This window comes from Drosophila mauritiana, chromosome 2L (assembly GCF_004382145.1).
Source record: "Drosophila mauritiana strain mau12 chromosome 2L, ASM438214v1, whole genome shotgun sequence".
Lineage (NCBI taxonomy): Eukaryota > Metazoa > Arthropoda > Insecta > Diptera > Drosophilidae > Drosophila > Drosophila mauritiana.
In genome coordinates this window covers 9,795,641-9,813,776 of record NC_046667.1, presented here as the reverse complement: position 1 = coordinate 9,813,776, position 18,136 = coordinate 9,795,641, and the positions used below count along the sequence as shown (strand labels likewise).

The window sequence follows — 18,136 nt, the reverse complement described above, 5'->3', positions numbered from 1 at the left end:
CAATTGCATTACGAATTGTCCAAAGCAAAAGAGACAAGTTACCGAAAGTGATTTGATTTGTATAAATTATATTCACTTTATACCCAGCTTCACGCCACAAATAGCCCTCAAAGATGTTGGATGTGTTGTAGTTTTTATTGCACCAGAAACCCAATCTAAATTCCAGTCAAAGAGGAATTATCGTTGATTTACTCCCATTTTGTGGCATTCGCCAGCTCGTGGTCCGAAGTTGGTGCTCAGGAATTGAAACAAATGTTAATTACTTTATGGAGTACGAAACAACATCAAGGACTGCAAGCCAAATCAAAAGCCTTTTACATTTTAAAACGAAATTTAATTCAATTACGCAGCTAAACTGCCCAGCAGAATGTGATAACCGCAAACGCAGGTCCCTGAGATGGTTACCATTGCCCAGAAATGCGATTGCGGGGGTGGGTTTTACTGTTCGGGCCCCCAAGGACCAAGGACAAGGAAATGGGGCGTGGCACTGACTTGGCTAAGTAAGCGAGCGGCGGGCTGATTGCGTTTGTTGCATTTGTTGCTCCTCGGTTGTCGTTTGTAATTGTCTGTACTTAAAAACTCATCAGACACAACGACAATGCGGCAGGACGCTTGGGTCCTGCGAGTGGAATCGTCGCCACCATCGGGTATCCACAGGATAACGGCAGGGCAGTTAAGGACAGTTTTATCAACTGCACGACAAATATTGTTGCATGCCCCCCGGGCGCAATAAGGCGTGGCTCTAAACTCGTAACAGTTGCGTTGTGCTTTCCAGCTTGGTCCTGGCCGCATTCGCACTGCCATGCAAAACGGCTGGCCAAAACTGCTCCATGTTTGCCCGCTTGTTCAGTGACAACAAGTGGGCTAGATGACAGTGGGCAAAAATGACAGCCCCGATATCACTGGCCGCAAGCCCCTATATCAAAATGGCCCTTGATGCCACAGAGCAGTTGGCAAGTATTTAATCAACACTGGACGGCAACGTTGGCCGCATCAAAAACGAGTGGCAAAAAGGCTCTTTAGCCGGATTTCAACTCGGTGGCAATTAGTTGCATTGTGGCCAGTGCTGTTTGCATATAAATAAGGCGACGAAACTTTACAAATGCGCCCGATGAAGTTACGAAGCAGCAAGCAGCTATCCATTTTCCATTTCCCATTCGTCATTTTCCACTTTTCATACCCCATTTTCCGCTTTCCATCTGCCGCACGAGACGCATTTTGCATTTTTAATGCCGACTAAATCTATTCAATTAGAAATTTAATGTGCACGATGGAGTGTATTCGCTTCTAAGTGGCGTTAAATGAAGTGTCGCACACCTTACCCCTCCCCCCTCCCCCACTGGGCAACCTGTCAAAAGTGTCCGCCGCTTTTCACGAGGGTCCTTAAATTTTGATGATGACCAAGGCTGCGCTAAAGCAAAATATTTACACGCCAGTTAAGTCCCTGGCTCCTCGGACCGCAATTTTCGGCTTACTATAAGCTTCACAATCAAAGTCAAGCACACAGAACGAAATTAATATTTTTTTTAAATATAAAATCAAAATTATTAAAACATTAATTGCAAATTAAATTACTCTTACAATAAGCAAGCAAGTATATAGCAGTTACTAAACAAAATATTTAAACCATTAGATCCATACAATTACTTCCACACATTAAACTATAGATTCCTATAAGCATATATAATGAAAAGATTACTTATATTTTTTATTACATAACATTTTTTAATTAAATCAATATTTTTTATCTAACTTATTACCCGACGAATTGGTGAAGTGCTGGGCAAAGCTGCCACAGTAAAGGATTTGGATACGCTTTGAGGTCGAAGGATAGCCGGTAATGCCATGGCGACTGGCTCTCCTTTGAGGGGCGGAATCAATTTTTGTACTTTATTTGCGTGAAATAAAGGATAAAGGATGTGCCGGCCACAAAGCGGACAACTCCGAGCTCGAGGCCGGTGGATTTTCCGGGGCAATCATACGAAAATTCACCGAGGATTGCGACTGTCAACGGCGTGGAGAACCAGAACCAAACTCACCAACCTACGTATCCAACCCTTCCGCCATCCGGCGCTCCACTGCAAGGACCTTTTGGCGGTTGCGGACGGCGCAGGACTAAATGCAGAAGGACTAGACTGGCCGGGAACAGCGCCTGGAACTATGCTTTGAACTTAATTAGCAGCACATTACGAATTTTTACTGCCAAAGTCGGTTAACTGCAGTCGGTGGCCGATGGCGTGGACGGGCGGATCGGTTGGTCGGGTGGATGGTCAGGTACTTACCACTTCCTTTGCCCATTTTACGGCAGGACTAATTTTTGTTTTCGACAACGTCGCCAACAGTAAGGGCTTGAAGCAAAAAACGGGGCAGGGGGGGGAGGCCGGAAGGAAGCGAGAAGAGACTGCAGGTAGAGGAAATGTCATGGGCTGCGTCCTCGTCCTCGACGGCAAAGGAAATGTTGTCGAGATTAAATGCACTGCAACGACCATGGGGCCGAATAGAGGGGGCGACCAACCAACCGTCAGCGCGGACAGGTGGTCAAGGTGTGATTATGCTGGAACAACCCCATCGCTGGAACCCCACCCAATCCTCACCCAGTCCCTGGTCCAGTTATTCCACCCATTGTGGGGCATTGTCTTGCGTGTTGGCGGTGGCTTAAAATGCCGCATGAATTTATGCAGCTCATAAAATTTACCAACTAGCTCATTTTCTCCAACTGCTTCGTAATTATGCAGAAAAAGCGGCCAGCAGGTTATTGTTAAAATGATCAGCCAAAGTTTGAGGATTATTTAAGTTCGAGCTGATTCTCTGGCTGATGCCTGATAGCTGGACTTAAACAATTAACCCAGATAGCTTGGCCTAATGGCTGTCGAACGATGTGAACAGAAATTTAAGATCATAATTACCGCATTTACCTTTTTCTGCTCACACACACACCCAGGTATTAAATTCCCTCCGAAGGCTCCAAAGGATAACAGTGCTAAACCGAAGTGAACTGAACAGAACCCATCATAAAGCGATAAGCACTTTCACCAAGGACGTTGGGGCTGTGGATGTGGATGCGGGGGATCCGGGGAAGGACGAAGTGAAAATATGTTTGTAAGCGATGAACTTCAAGTGCCTGTTAGTAAATATAAAGCAGCAAGTGAAGCGAGCACCAAACACCAAACACAGAGTCCTGCGAGTCCGAGCATCTTCGACCGCCTCCTGGGTAGCTCCAAGCCCTGTGTGGATAGTCCAAGTTGGCGAGTGGAGAACACTGGACCAGATAACAGCAAAGGATGCACTGCAACAGTTTAGTTTGAAGTCACAGGAGGGAGACAGACATTTTCTGTATTAGAAACGGTAAACTTATCTATATATTATCCTTAAATATATCCTTTGCAAGTGTGCGCATGGTACTATGGCCTTATTAAACTTTACATTAGCTACATATAATAAAACCATGATATTGTGGCGCCATATTTTCGTTAATTTCTCCAAGTGCAGCTGTAGACTTGAGTTTTCACCGCACATCGCCGTATCAGCAGGCAGGGTCGCAAAGTCGAGAAGTCCTTTGGCTGTGGCCCGCACCCAGTCCGACTCCCCGGGAATATTCCACAACTCATCATTGCCGGGGCACGAGTTACGGAGCAGCAGCCGAAGCTGGAACACCTCTGGCACGTGCTGTTGCATCCCGATTCCGTCCGCAATTTCTGGGCGGTTCCGGCAAAAGGAACCCAATCCCAAACCCTGCTCCATGCTGGCAACAAACAAAAAGTGCAACCGCAACAACTGGAAAAAGCGAAATACTCGTAAAGAAGCATACAAGAATGGGGCTCACAGAGGAAAAAACTATTTGAAGTCGGTATATCCGTTTAGGAAGCCAACAGCATCTCCCATGCCCAAGCCAAGTGAGTGGTGGCAAGAACACATAGCCATACCCACACACGAAGTGGCAGGAAACAAGTAGTACTATAGTTCCCCGTAAGGAGCAAGGACTAAGGAGTAAACTTGTTTCGAGGCCGTACGCACCGCTCGTTTTTGCCACCATCCCAGGACCTGGGGTCGCCCACAAAGGAGTACTCCTCGCAAGCGGAAACGGGCCTTTCATAGACGTTAAGCCCCCAGGCTGCACTTGTCGTAGCCCCACCCCAACCCCCTGGGAAGGCCACCAAGCCGAAGTTTTCATAACAAATAAGAAGGGCTCGATGGCTTGAGTAGTCGAAAAGTTAAGCCCGCTCAAAGGGCTGGCAGCCAGATAAAATGCAAAGCTCTTGAGCGCGTTTGAAACTTAATAAAAATCCCGGATCCACCAGTAGTTAGTAGCGAGTTCAATGTCAGAGGATCCGCATAATTTCTTAACACATCGCCAGAAAAGGCTTGGGCACACAATAAATAATAAGGAGCAATTCGCTTCCTTTTATGCTTTTTGCTCCCTGCTTTATAAACGAGAAAACTTGGTCTTGCATAATTTTAATTTTTTAAGCAAAGTTTCGCAGCTAAAGGCAAATCCTTATGGCCAGTGCAGCCAAAAAAAAAGGAAAGAAACATTCTCTTGAGCAGAAGATTTTTGATTAAAATATTCATGCATGGCAAAGTCTTCATTCAAGGTGCATTGCCAAGTTTTTACTTTTAATTAATCCCCGTTTAAGTGGAAACTTTCATTGGGCCATAAAGTATGGTTGTCCAGGGATTTCCGGTGGGGTCATGTATCTACGCATTTGGTCGTTTTTCTGATTAATGTGGTTGTAGCTTTTCACGGACTATCTGGAAATGGGATCGTTGGCACGTTCTTGGATTTTCCATAGGGCTCCTAGCATTTATTTCATTGCCGAATCGCACGTTCATTGGATGCTGGAAACAGCAGCATTCAAAGCATTTCGCACCACATATTCCTTTTGACACCCACTTTAATATTTATGGCCATGGACGCAGGCGGAACACCCGTAGCCACTCCTGATTCCGCAAACAGCCGTTCCTTCCCATGAAGCTCCACTGTTTTGTTTCAAGCAATTTAACAGCTTTTGGGTAAAATAACAAGCCCGCCAAGCCAACCAGCCAACCAACCAACCAACTAGCACACACACATCACAACAAACAAACTTCGCACATTCCGGGCAGCAAAAAGTCAGGCCCAACAATGCGCCACTAGAAGCACCCGTCCAATCTGCATCCCCCAGATCTCGCATGGCCTTGGGAAACTAGAGGGGAGTTGCAGATGCAGACGCAGAGGACTGGAGACGGGCACCACGAGTCGGGATTCAGGATTCAGCAACCGGGAGCAGCGAACGGCGTACGGAGACAGACGGTAAGGGCAGGGTACTGCATATTTTTGCAACACAAAATAAACCGCAACAGCAGCAATTTGCGTCGGTTGTTAGTTGGGAGAGTTGCTTAAAATTTACATGGACAGCGCGCACACATGACTAGACAGCCGATCTATGGACTATATGGACTACTATATGGAGTATGTGCAGTCGGCGAAGGGCGAGGATGCGGATGCGGCTGCATATGCATATGCATGTGTGTGGCCACAGAGGACATTGCTGCGCCATAACTGAATAAAGTCCATTTTTAAACAATTACCTTTAGAAGTGCTTTCATTTCAGCGGAAGTTGCTGGCCAACCCGGAAAGTAGCTGCACCACGAAACATCCTTTCACATAGTCGATGGAATTATGCAGTTCCCTGAGGTGTGTATTAAGGATTCTCCAGAGACGTCTCGATTCACAGCCATTAAAGCGGAACGGATAGGATTTACATTCCTGGGCAAATGCCTGTCGAGCCAACAGATCCTGTCCCATACCACAATCAATCAAATCCCATCTAGGCACACATTCCGTCACATAGGGGAGCAATCAGGAGCACACCTTCACTTCAGCCACATCCTGACCAGATGATCATCTTGTCCACTGAAAGAAAGCAGGCAAAAGTGGGTCATGTTCATAAATATCAAAGGATAATAAGATATATGGAGATCATACGTTCTAAAACTGCCATTAAAGTTAGTTTTGAAAATGGTTGCGCCTATCACATATCCATTGATTCGTGAATATGTTACTTTAAAGCATTTTCGCCGTGTGAGCTGCACTTGCAAATCAAGCGCAAGTTTTGTGGTGCAAGGCACACGTTGTTCAAAGGCAAACTTCGCACCCCACCCCCCTCCCTCCAGCGGCATCAGGAGTCAGGTTCGTGAGTGGGCCACCATGGCGGATACGTTATGTGCCTGTGCAACAAACAGGAACTATGTATAATAATTGTGAGCGAAGGACACACGGAGTTTAGCAAGAAGTGCTCGCTTTTATTTGTTGAGTGCCTTTCAAGGTTGTCGTCTCGCTTTGAGATCCCAGACAGCGCTTTCCACTTATAAGGGTACTTTCCCCCCCAAAAAAAATGTGGAAAAGAGTTGCATGCAATCACCAGTTGCAAGATGAGAAACATTAAACGGAAAATACGTTGTGATGGGACCACACTGCACTGAATGCCCCAAAGCGGGGTTACGCATGCGTATCACAACAGCCACGCCCACCTTGCCTCGCTGCCAGCATTTTGTGGCAGGAACACCCCAACTCCAACTCCAGCATTGAATTATGAAATGTGAAAATTGTGTTAAATAAGTAAACAGGGGATGCGTTTGTGCAGCACAAGTCCTGCTGAAAAATAGACACTGCCAAGTCACGTAGCCACGAACTGAATTTCATATTTCATGGGGCAGCCCAGCCGCCCAGCCGAGTGGAAAAAAAAGACCATTTAGGCAACCATCCACACCCACACCCACATCCCAGCTCCACTTTTCGATGCTCAAGTCCACAGTCCACGCCCCATTCCAGCAGAACTTCGTGCAGCAGTTGCAATATTTGATCTAAAATATGTATGCTCGGGCGGAAATTGTTTTTGTGTTAAATGGCGGAAGCGTCGGCATTGTAATTAAAATTTGCTTAAAACTTAATGGCAAGTATTTAATATACAATTGGAATTTGCCAAAACGATGGCTGCCGCCCAGGAATGTGGCAAATAGCATGTGGAACTGCTCGAGAATCGCTTTCGTAATTAAAGTTGAGGTGGAATAGCTGCGATTGCGGATAATTATATATGCTATTTTTTTTACCTTTGATCTGTGGCGCAGTGAAAAAAAACAAAGACCATCGCATTCAACGTATGCGTTGCATTTTCCGAACAACTTTCCACTTTCCTCCTATTGCAGAAAATATTCCCTCCCCCCCGCCTTTGGCCAGCAGCAATCCCCACCGTTGGCACCCCGGATTTTCCGCACCCGGCAGCTGCTGCCCTTTGACCCTCGACATTCGCCCCATTTTGCGTATGTGCATGCCTCAAATAGTTGCACCACACATTAAATTTCCGGTCGGTCGTCCGTTCCTTAAATGCAGAAGGAAATGCAATAAACGCCAAACTAAAAGCCACGCCAAAAATTTACAAAAATTACGGCTGGCGAAGCCAAAGCAAAAGGGGCATAATGGGCGGGTCCATGCCACGGAATGGGGCATGGAAAATGCCATCATGGCCAAAGAAAAATGCCGAAAATGAAATGACGCTAAAAGTATCGCAATAAAAACGCATTAAAATGCCTCACCAGGGAGTAAATAATTTCTGTTGCTCCAATCGCAGACATCGATTTGACTTTGTCGTCATGTACAGGGTAAGAAACATTTTCCAAGATCAAGGATGAAATACTCGCAACATGCCATATGAGATTGTAATTCCAAACTATAGTTAAGGAAGTTTTTATCTCAGATATTTCCAAGAATTTTGTGGTTAAAGGTGTCGTAAAGCATGCTAAAATTTATTCGAAATAAAGTAAAGCACAATTGGAAACATCTTTTCAAGTATTTTTGGAAGTTTATTTCAACAATTTTAAAATGCAATAAGTTCTTTTTTTTTTTTAAGTGTCCCTCGTAGTCGAATGTATTGAAATACAATCGATGCTGAACAATTAGGCGCCGATTCGGAGGGACTATAGTCCGTAGTCTGGGAATAATATTTTTATGGCCAGTGGCGCGCATAAATCCCGTCCAGCCGGCGTGTAATTCAAAATGGACAGAGGAACGTGCGACTGGAGAACTTGGTAATTCCCGGCAGGATATCGACTGGATGCATAATTTATCGTCCTGCTTGATTTGAGTGCATAAATTCTCTGCCAAACGCCTTGGCCTCAAACTCTCGAGTTTGCTCCTCAAAATCTGCTCAATGAGCCGAAGATGCAGAGCGTTTTGTAAGGCGATGCGCTTTTAATGTGTTTATTGACTTGGCCCGGCCAACCGGTTGGCTAAATGATGGGCGGGGGATTGACCAATCCATCAAATGCTATAAAGTTAATTAAACAAGATGCTGCCGAAGGAGCCGAGAAATTGGGTCAAGCTGCCTGCACCTTGAGCTTGCTAGTTGCATTTTGCATATTTATTGCAGTAAAAATTGAAATAAATTCCAACTACGATTGAATGGCAAAGTGAAGTGTGTTTGTCAATTATAAGTGTTAATACATATATTTGTAGATATATATGTGTGTGTGTGCTGTAATCCTTTTCCCCGAGCAGTAATTGCATATGAAACATGCATTTTCACTTAGAATGGCATGCAACTAATCTCCTTTTTGCAGGAAGTGGGCGGGTATGCATACTATATTTAATAGTATTTTGCGAACTGTTGTTCTCGAAGGACGCTGCCTGGCATTCAGCAAAATCTACTTTATTCGGACAACAGTGCAAAAAATGCAATAATACTCCATTGAATGCGTACATTAAAAATGCAGCAGAAACTTAATTAAATTTCCCAACTGAGTGAGTGGCTAGAAACACGTACAATCAGAGCCATTCGGCCACACAAACTTCTATTGCAAATTACAGAAGCCGCAGACAAAGACAATAGAAATTTTAATAATTCCAGAACATACAGCTTCAATGAAATTAATTAAGAAAATAGTTGATTGCGAGTTCTGAAAGAACTCTTGTTTAACTTGTTTAACAACAAGTTACTTTAAAGGCCGCAAAACCGATGGTACAAATGTATCAAGTTTTATCCTTTTAGCACTTTTTACCATTTTACCATCTCACATAAAAAAACTATTTTTTGAAACCTAAGCTCGACCTAGAGTTGACAAATATGTCTAAATATTTTAAGTACCCGATAACAACAAACATATAGACTATATATTTAAGAAAACCTTATTTGTCGAAAATTGCCGGAATCTATGTGCCATTTCGTTGCTTGTAAAGTATCTCGACCTGATTGGCCGCCTAAAAATCAAAATAGCTAGCTTTTGATGTTCCGCTTCTACAAGTTGTACTCATTGTACATGAACAACATGGCCAGTGGACCTGCAGGGCAGCGGGAGTGGTGCCTGTGCGAGAAACTGCCGCGGGCGGTGCTCCACATTCCGGTAAACCATCGTCAGATCTGCCAGGTGTGCGGATTGGCCAGGCGCCCCCAGGCTGGACCCGATTCCTCCAGCGACAAGGATGTAGATCAGGGCACCGAGGAGCAGAAGACGATTATCCCTGAGCAAAGCCAAGTGGAGGAGCCCAAAAAAAGCCTAAAGACTCGGGTAAAGGTAGCCATTAGGGGCAAGAAGCCGAAAGCCAAGAATTGTTGCCGGACGAACTGCCTCAAGTGTGGTGGCTTGGCCAAAGCAGAAGTTGGCCAGGAAGGTACTGAAGCACCCAAAGAGATGAAGTGCAAGCGGTACCCGGGGCGTCATGGCTTGTACTCGAAACCGAAGGGGATGATGAGTCGTCGACAGGTGGCCAAAGCACCGCCACCTTCGACGCCGTCATCATCTCTTGCGCTATCGCCATTGCCTTCATCACCGCCATCGCCCACAGCACCACCACCACCAGCTCATCAAGAACCGGAGTCAGCACGGTCGGAGATGCCAAGCCTGGTGGCCACGGCCCATACCGTTTCCAATCCAAAAAACAACCTGCTACAGAACTACAACAATCTATTTGTCAGTAACTTTATACCCTTACAGAGTCCCATTACGGATACTTTTGGAGGAGCTATCTCCAAGAGGAGCAGGAACAGCATTCGCCCACGCATCCACAGGAGTCGCCCATTGCCACCACTTTCCAAAGTCTTAACCAATATCTTGAGCAGCCAAAACTCGAAGGATGACAGAGAGATGGGTGGTGGATTGAGTAGCTGCAACTGTAAGGACTCGCAATCGACCGATTCCGAGCTGGCTAGCCAGTTCTGTCCATTTGATCAGTATGAAGGTCCATCCGAAGATGCTCTTGTCGTGAATAGCGCTCGATATATGCTCCATCGACCGAAATCACTGCACATCGAACCACGACAGGATGTGCACAACAATCGCATTGAATCTTTGAACTTTCAGTTCAACACTACCAAGAACACCCCGAGTCCAAACGCTGACAATCTATCGGGCATCCTATTCATGACGCATTCAGTTCGTAAAAACCTTAAGAAAACCATTGATAACATTGGAAACGAATGTCATATTTCAGGTAAAGCCAGACCAACCAACAGCTCGGACCCCAAACCGGCAGTTACTCAGCAGAGCAATCGGGAAATTAAGGCCAAAGAGTCGGAAGACCTCGAGAGATCTTCCATTTTAAGCTCAATCATGGACAAAGTATTCAGCTCACAGGAATCGAAAAGCTCAAACTGCGTGGATGACAAGATACCAGAATTGGAGGATATTAATAAGACGATCAACGACATGTTTGTCGAGGACCCTGAACGCGTTTCTTTGAAAAGTAATGTATCAAATGAGCACAGTGTATTTTCTTCAAATAAAACAAACCACTACGAAGATTATTCCCAGCCCGTTTCAAAAACACTAAGCATAAGCAATTCAACCTGGGAACGAATTTGCGAAACCAAACCCAAATCGACATTATATAAGTGTGCTCGCTGCGGACAGCATAAGCATCGTGAAGATATATTTGCCAAAATTAAAATAAAGGATAGTAAAGTTCCAGGAAAACCCGATGCGAATCAAATCAGGCTGAATAAAAAGATAGGATGCGCAATAAAGCAAAGGCTAAATAACTTAAGATCCTTTTCAGGAGCACAAGAATGTAAAAAACTCGAACACGAAAGGAAGACACTAGGAGATCAAGGGGTAATCCCAGAGCTTTTTAGAGAAAACCGAAGTATGCAAAAGCGAAAAGCTACGGATGACATCGCAAAAGAGGAAAATATAAGACGGCAATCCATAAGTACAAGCATTCAAAGGAAGGAGGATTCTTTGGCATCACAGACTCCCATAAAAGATCATAGCACTTCAAATTGTTTAAATATACAAGCAAAAATAGATAAAATCCTACGGAGGGATAACAATCCAGCCAAAATATATGATCAACCAAAGATCACTCTTTCCAAGATACACCACGAATGTCTTCAAAAACGACCCAGAATCGCACTTAAAGATGTGAATTTAAACCAATCTCAAATACCGGATAATAACTTTCAATTACGTAGACATAAGGAGCCATCGTTCAACTGGGGAGTGATGCAAATCTGCGAGACTGTATCTCATAGGAGTCTAGTAATCCCCAAAACACTGGTTCCCACTTATGTTGGTGAGTTGGTGCATATCGGTCAAGCCACGAATTGCTATATCAAGGAAAATATTCTTCCGGACTATCCGTCTTCGTCCCTCTTTGAGTTTCGTATCCCTGACATTAGTCCCAACGAGCTGCTATCCTATCGAAGTTCGGATGACATTAGCGGAAGCTGTACTCCAATACCTCATACAGCGAGTCCAAAGGAGCAACCTATAAGCCACAAAAACCCGTGTCTTCCGGTTGATCCAACCCAGCCAGAAAAATCGGAAAGTCGAAAGACTATATACGAAAATCTTGAATTGTCGTTCACCACACAAAAAGCAGATAGTTTTAACCATCCCAATGACAAATTAACTGATTATGAAAACCAATTGGTAGATATGAATGAGAAATGCATAAATGCTAATTTTAGTTCCTTAAGTGACAACAATATGAGCCAAACATCAAATGCAGATTTAAAAAGTTTAAGAAAGGAAGAGAATCCATTAAAAGAATCCAATCCAAAGACTGACATTACGGCAGTTGGTAATACGTTTGCGAGATCAAAAGAAAATAAAGAAAATTCGAAGGATACATTGTACCAGGAAAACCGCATTACGTTACAAAAGTACAGTCACTCAAAATTGAGCAATGCGATTAGAAAACAAATCGACAAATCCTTGCAACAGAAGATCAAAAAAATTATGAGTAAACCGATAAAGTTGCTAAAATCAAATGATTCAGATTCAGTTGACAAATTTGTGGAACCATTTACAAACAAATTAAGTGTTTTCGAAGAATATAATGCAAACTCTACACAAGAAAACTTGAAACTTGGACCAAATGCCATTTTGAATAAAGAAACGGATACAGCTTTTTCAAATTCCTTCACGGAATTAAGTTCAAGTCAAAAGCCACTACGTCTTATAGCCAACCGGTGCTCCTCAAGTGAACCAAAGTGTCTAGCTAAAGAATCTAAGGTAGAAACTGATTCTGATGGAGCATCGGAACCGATGATGACCTGTAGAACCACCGAGTATGAAGGATTGCCTCCTCTGAACTGGCAAGTAATCTCAATGGGCTCAGCTCATCCAAATAATATTGTGCAGGATGATTCGGAAACATCTCTGGGAGAAGAGTATTACTGTCCCATTCACATGTGCGGAAGCCTTATAAAGACGAACACATTTTCTTCCCATATCCTGCAAGATCATAGAGTTGGGAAAACCAAAGGTGCTTCACCACAGGAAGATTACCATCAATTAGTGGAAGGTTTACCAAAGCAGTTCTCCTTCGATGGCGCTCTCCTCACCAAAGGAAACACTTTTGTGGCCCTTCTCTTTTACACCAGCTTAGCGAAGGAAAGGTTAGCTACTGAAAACTAAAAAGATATATCCATTTACTAATCCTAATACAGCACCCTTAGATCACATCGAATGCGGAATCATCCACTGACCATGCTAGCTGCTCCAAAAATGGCAAAGGATGATACATTAGCCGGCGTTTTCTTCTGGCTGCTCGGTTGTCCATCGTGTGCCCAACTTCTTGCCAAGCTCACAGTCTACGATCCATTCGATCAAATTGGACGGAGTATGATCATAAGACCACGTGATTTATCTCAGAACCAAGACCCTCGAGAATTCGTCGCCAATTCGAAGGATCATTTGCTTATAACCGTTCCACACAAGCAAAGAACTTTTCAAATAACTGTGGTCATAGATGAGCCGCAAACTTAGTTATAAAGGATATCTAGTTACTTAAAACTAAAATTTATAGACGTTGTTAATTTTCGTTTTTAATCCCTTTAAAACCACGAGTTTAATTTTAAAGACAAATTGTATGTTGTATATTTTTTAATAAAACGTTCGAGCAAGAACTAAAAAACGCTCAAATATCTCTCACATCAGATCAGAATTGCCTAGCTTTATTTATATAATAGTTAATTGCGTGTTACACTACTAATTTCATTAAGTTGTTAGTTTTTCTTTAATTACATGTAGAGTAAATATTTTTGCACATAGAAACGTATGCGCTCACATCTACGTACGTACTCGCTATGATTATTATCAATTGCAATCGTTTCTTGCACCTGCCTAGTGCGCTCTGCTGTATACATTTACAAACATAGGAATAGAAATAAGTAATATATTTGTATTTTGTTTAACGGCTTGAGAACTTTTGCGGAAAAACGAGGTCCAACTGCATGGTGGAAAACCAAATGTCACATAATATTCCGTTTAAAAATATCGTGTTTCACATGCAAGCCTACTTCCAACACAAAAAAATATTGGAAAACCTCAAAACTAAGCTCAATTTAAAGCGGATTGGGAAATCATCAATCGAAAATAACGACACCGATCGCATTTCTTGTGGGACAATAATTCGCTGTACTTGGAATCGTGTGTGTTTGCTGATGTACTTGATGTGTGATTCTTGTTCTATGTCTTATCAATTAGCTAGATGTGGATCATTAAATAATAATATATATATTGTGGTTTCTTCATCTTAGTTGCCAGCAACGTTTTGGACTTCACTTGAACTGATTATCTCGTAATCTTTACTCGAGCTCTCCGAATCCGATCCCGAGTTGCGTGGCGTTCTGAAAGCAAAGAAAATAAGTGGGAAATTACTAAAAATGTTATGTTAGTGCATTCATCAAAAGTAAATACAGGACTTTAAGTAAAATGAATATCAAATGAATGGGATGCAAAACTTACTCTGCTTTGTTGTGATAACTTACGAGATTTTAAATTTACATTGTAACGAATTGGAACATCACCTTTGGAATACCTCAAGTATCACCAGAAAACAAAAACCAGCAACCAATAAAATGAGCCACCACAAATCACGAAACAAATGTATTTACAAATGACATGCTCCGTAAACGAAATAAAAATGTTATGAAACGCAAACCAAGAATCGGATTAATGCATTTGAATTATACAATAATATTTATTAAGGAACAAAGGATTTACAATTAATAGCTAGAGTTAATGTATGTCTTTTGTGCTATCCAATATGGTTTAGTGTATGAAAAACATACAACCAAAATTTCGACGGAAATAAAAGAAATTATAAATACAAATTCGAGCAATAAAGCAGGAATCCTTGTCATTACTGAGCGGTTCCGTCTTACCCAGCTTTGGAATCCTTGGGCTGCGTCTTCGGTTCTTCTTCATCCACATCGTCTTCCTCGTATTCGTCGGCACCCACTTTGCGACGTTTGCGGATCTCCAAGTCTGTGTCATGTTCTTTGATAAGCTCGATTTTCTCTGGTTCAAGCGTGGAAACCTCCGCATCCACATCACCGTCAGCATCTCCATCCGCATCCACGGCTGTGTCCTCGGCATCGCTATCTTTTTCCTTCTTCTTGTCCTTCGATTTCGATTTCTTGTCGGTCTTGGCGGACGAATTATTTTGGTCACTGTTATAGTTGCTCTGGAAAAAAAGTTAATTTAGTAAACTAACATAAATGGATAATTCGAAACAAACCTCATATAGTGGCCAGAAGGAGGCGAAGAAGCTCACATCCTCGGTTAGGTTGGGGAAGATCCAGAAGTGCAACTTGCCGCCGGTTATTGCCCACATGATGATGAACACAATAAGACGTACAATGGTCAGAGCCAGGATGAAAACAAGGAAGCCTGCACCCGTAATGGACAAGTAGTAGACACCCTTGCGTAGCAGTGGAGGCCACAGAGGGAATAGGCAAATGCCAACGGCGCCAAGTAGCAGGATGAAACCGAAGATCCAGTAGTGGAGCGGAATGGGATCGTAAATCCAGACGTATGCCTCGGAGCCGTCCACGAAGATCTGCTCGGGATGCATGTCCAGGCGGATCTTGCGCTTTTTCTTCTCCTTTTTCTCCTTCTCTTTTTCATTGCCAGACGCACCTCCGTCTCCTTGGCCATTATCGCCTTCCGGATCGGTATCCTTCTTGTCATCCTTTGCCTTGTCCTTTTCCTTTTCCTTGTCTTGGCTCTTCTCCTTGTCCGCCTTCTTGTCGCCTCCAGACTTTCCTCTGATCTCCTCCAGAGTGACGGGCACCTTCTTGGCGCGATGGAAGAACTTGTGCTCCAGCATCACGTCTAGAAACTCGATTACCTGCTCCCGGGTGGTGAAAAGCGGATTGCTGCCCTCGGTGAATTTGGATTTCATCAGAGCATCGATGGCCTTGCTGGAGGTGAAGTACTCGACGATGTGGCTCAGGAACTTGGTCTTCTTCGTCTTAACGTTTTTCTTCAGCCACTTGGCCACGTTCTTCTCGTCCTTTGATGGCTTGTCCACCTTCTGGGCACCCGGTTCAGTGTACTCCTATAAGAAAAAAAGAAAAAGGTCCGAAAACCAGGTCAGAAACTCACTTTCACGATCGATCGGTTCAATGGGGGGACTACAGGCGAATATAGGCCACGACACCAATTTTGTATTCGTCACCCTAAAGCCGTTGAGATGGCTTTATTATACGTGGGTTTTATTTTTTCCTTAGTACCGTGCCATCGTCGTATATATCCGTCTCCTCTTCCTCCTCCTCCTGGAAGTACTCCTCCTCTACACTCATTACGAGAATTTATATGCGTAACTTAAAAACTGCGAACTAAATAAATGGAAACAACTAGTCCAGAAGCGGTTGTAGTTTTTCTTGGCCGTGACGTGTTGCATTCGCTCGGAGAGTCTAGAAAGTATTGAATCTTGACTCTGGTCAAACGAGCTGGCGATCACCACAACAAACAAACACATGGATACTAAACAGGGGCGCAGTTGGAAAATAAGCAAGGGGGTTTGAAGTTGTATAGCTACTCATAGCTGTTTAATGAGTGAAATAATATTAGTGAGAATTTCCCAGGTATGTGTGGGGCCAATGGTAAACAAAGCCCTCTTGAACGCCGCCTCTGCCCAACTTACACGCGTACTCAAACTTTCCCCAACAACAACACGAATAACAACAACAACAACAACGTGAGCAGCTGATAAGTGGGCCTGCACCTGACATGTGTGGGTAATGAGCGAGAGGGAGAGCGGGAGAGAGCGAGCGAGCGAATGAGAGAGATCGGCTTACAAGACAGACTTACGGCGTTGCCAGACAGGCAAAAGCTTGTAAGCTCAGCTGTTTGTATTGTAGACCCCAAAACTTAATTGACTGAAAAGTAAAAAAAAAAGAACTCAAATTCCAGATACAGCTAAATACGCAGCCAAGACATTTTCCACAAAGCTAATTATAGACCTTCTGCGGGCGGGGGGCATTCCACGGGGTTTCTCCAAAGAGCAGCGCAACCTGCACTGAACTCGCCCCCCACAAATAATATTAATATATTGAATGGCCCATCTGATCTCGCAATTCAGCGTTTCGTTTCGCTTCGAGTCGATTTTACATTTTTTTTTTCTGCATGCACACGTTTTTTTCTCATTTTTTATCAAAACAAAAAACAAACACTTTCGGCATGCCAATTGGACTGTGGCACCCACACACGCGCAGCCCCGTTGGGAGCATCTAATTGGAAACGGTAGCACTTACATCCTTGCGGCGACGGGTTCGCTTCTTTTCCGACATTTTCTAGCAAGTGTGACGATCTGCGGGCTCAAAATTGATTCTTTCAATAATTTTGATAATAATTCTGCCACACACGCACCACATAAACATCCACGATAGGGATGGAACAAAAGTCGATGCTCACGCGATGCTATCGATGTTTCCAGCAACTCCGTGAAGCGATTATTTCCTATCGCTGGAACCACTAAAAATGGGAACTAGTTGTTTTTAAATTATTTTTAATAAGTTTATTTCGATGTTTCATATTCACCTCTATGAAAATTATATTTATATTTTGGTTAAAAAGAGAATTTAGCAACTAAAAAAATATGGAATCAATATTTCTAGAATGTATTGAATTTTCTTAAATAATACAAATGATAGAACTGTGCCGCGAAGAAAACTTTCCAATAAAGATAAGTAAAAATATACCTTTCATACTAATCGAAAAGGTTAAAAAGAAGTATAAAAACTTAATATTATTAAATTCCCAAACACACATTTCCCTTATGCATGTCAATTTAAATAAAGTTACAATTGCACTCACATTTTAATACTGTATTATCCAAAATATATGAACTACTAATCATATTGCAATGCGAACTCAATTTCATTTCCTTACATCCTCTATTAAAATTATCTTTTTATTAATCTTTGTTTTACAACAAAATACAGACTAAATAATAAGTAAAATATATTATTTATTATATATTCTTATTATTATTATTAATAGCGACCCACGCAAAGGGGTCGATCAAAGTTTACTCTATTTTGTTTTCTTCCGGTTGTTGTAGTTTACGTTTTCGTATCGGTTGTGTATCGGTTGTGGTGCGTTCTGTACCGTTTTTTTCCGTTTCAGGTTTTGTCTCGTTTGTTGCAGTGACAGATGATGGGGAGAGATGGCTAAAACTAAACCAATCTGTCGTTACCGTCACTCCAAATAGGTTCGCCCTTCTACGCAGTATGATCGATTACTACCTACTGTTAACTCTTAGAAAAAAAGGGGGTGTTAAATGTATACAGGATAATATAGGACTGGAGTAAATGCACAAAAAGTGGGAGGCTGGGAGGTTGGATCGACACACTTTGGGGGGTCAATGCTT

General features: G+C 43.0%; 2 protein-coding genes across 8 annotated transcripts; one reads left to right on the top strand and one right to left on the bottom strand.

Moving 5' to 3' along the window:
- Positions 1–9,101: 9,101 nt before the first annotated feature.
- LOC117143884 lies at positions 9,102–13,396 on the top strand. Of its 6 annotated transcripts, none has more exons than XM_033308804.1 (3): positions 9,102–9,375; positions 9,967–12,872; positions 12,924–13,396. In XM_033308804.1, exons 1-3 carry the CDS (start codon positions 9,259–9,261, stop codon positions 13,240–13,242), a joined length of 3,342 nt encoding a protein of 1,113 aa, XP_033164695.1. In that variant the 5' UTR covers positions 9,102–9,258; the 3' UTR covers positions 13,243–13,396. The 6 variants fall into 6 exon arrangements, with proteins under 6 accessions (XP_033164695.1, XP_033164687.1, XP_033164677.1 ...); XM_033308796.1 differs by having other exon boundaries at positions 9,102–10,714; positions 10,772–12,872; XM_033308786.1 differs by having other exon boundaries at positions 9,102–12,872; positions 12,933–13,396.
- A 2-nt stretch (positions 13,397–13,398) lies between these two features.
- LOC117143913 (translocation protein SEC62) lies at positions 13,399–17,164 on the bottom strand. Of its 2 annotated transcripts, none has more exons than XM_033308837.1 (4): positions 17,019–17,164; positions 14,999–15,820; positions 14,643–14,944; positions 13,399–14,105 (listed from the first exon to the last, which is right to left on the bottom strand). In XM_033308837.1, exons 1-4 carry the CDS (start codon positions 17,052–17,054, stop codon positions 14,012–14,014), a joined length of 1,254 nt encoding a protein of 417 aa, XP_033164728.1. In that variant the 5' UTR covers positions 17,055–17,164; the 3' UTR covers positions 13,399–14,011. The 2 variants fall into 2 exon arrangements, with proteins under 2 accessions (XP_033164728.1, XP_033164721.1); XM_033308830.1 differs by lacking the exon at positions 17,019–17,164 and adding an exon at positions 15,996–16,186.
- Between the last annotated feature and the right edge of the window lie 972 nt (positions 17,165–18,136).

Bases quoted from the DNA above. Each gene is read 5' to 3' on its own strand.
- LOC117143913 (XM_033308830.1), bottom strand. From the start codon at position 16,064: ATGAGTGTAGAGGAGGAGTACTTCCAGGAGGAGGAGGAAGAGGAGACG. The intron at 15,821-15,995 runs GTACTAAGGAAA...TTTTTCTTATAG, and splicing joins ATATATACGACGATGGCACG to GAGTACACTGAACCGGGTGC. The intron at 14,945-14,998 runs GTTTGTTTCGAA...CTTTTTTTCCAG, and splicing joins CCTTCTGGCCACTATATGAG to AGCAACTATAACAGTGACCA.
- LOC117143884 (XM_033308777.1), top strand. From the start codon at position 9,259: ATGTTCCGCTTCTACAAGTTGTACTCATTGTACATGAACAACATGGCC. The intron at 12,873-12,923 runs GTTAGCTACTGA...ATCCTAATACAG, and splicing joins ACCAGCTTAGCGAAGGAAAG to CACCCTTAGATCACATCGAA.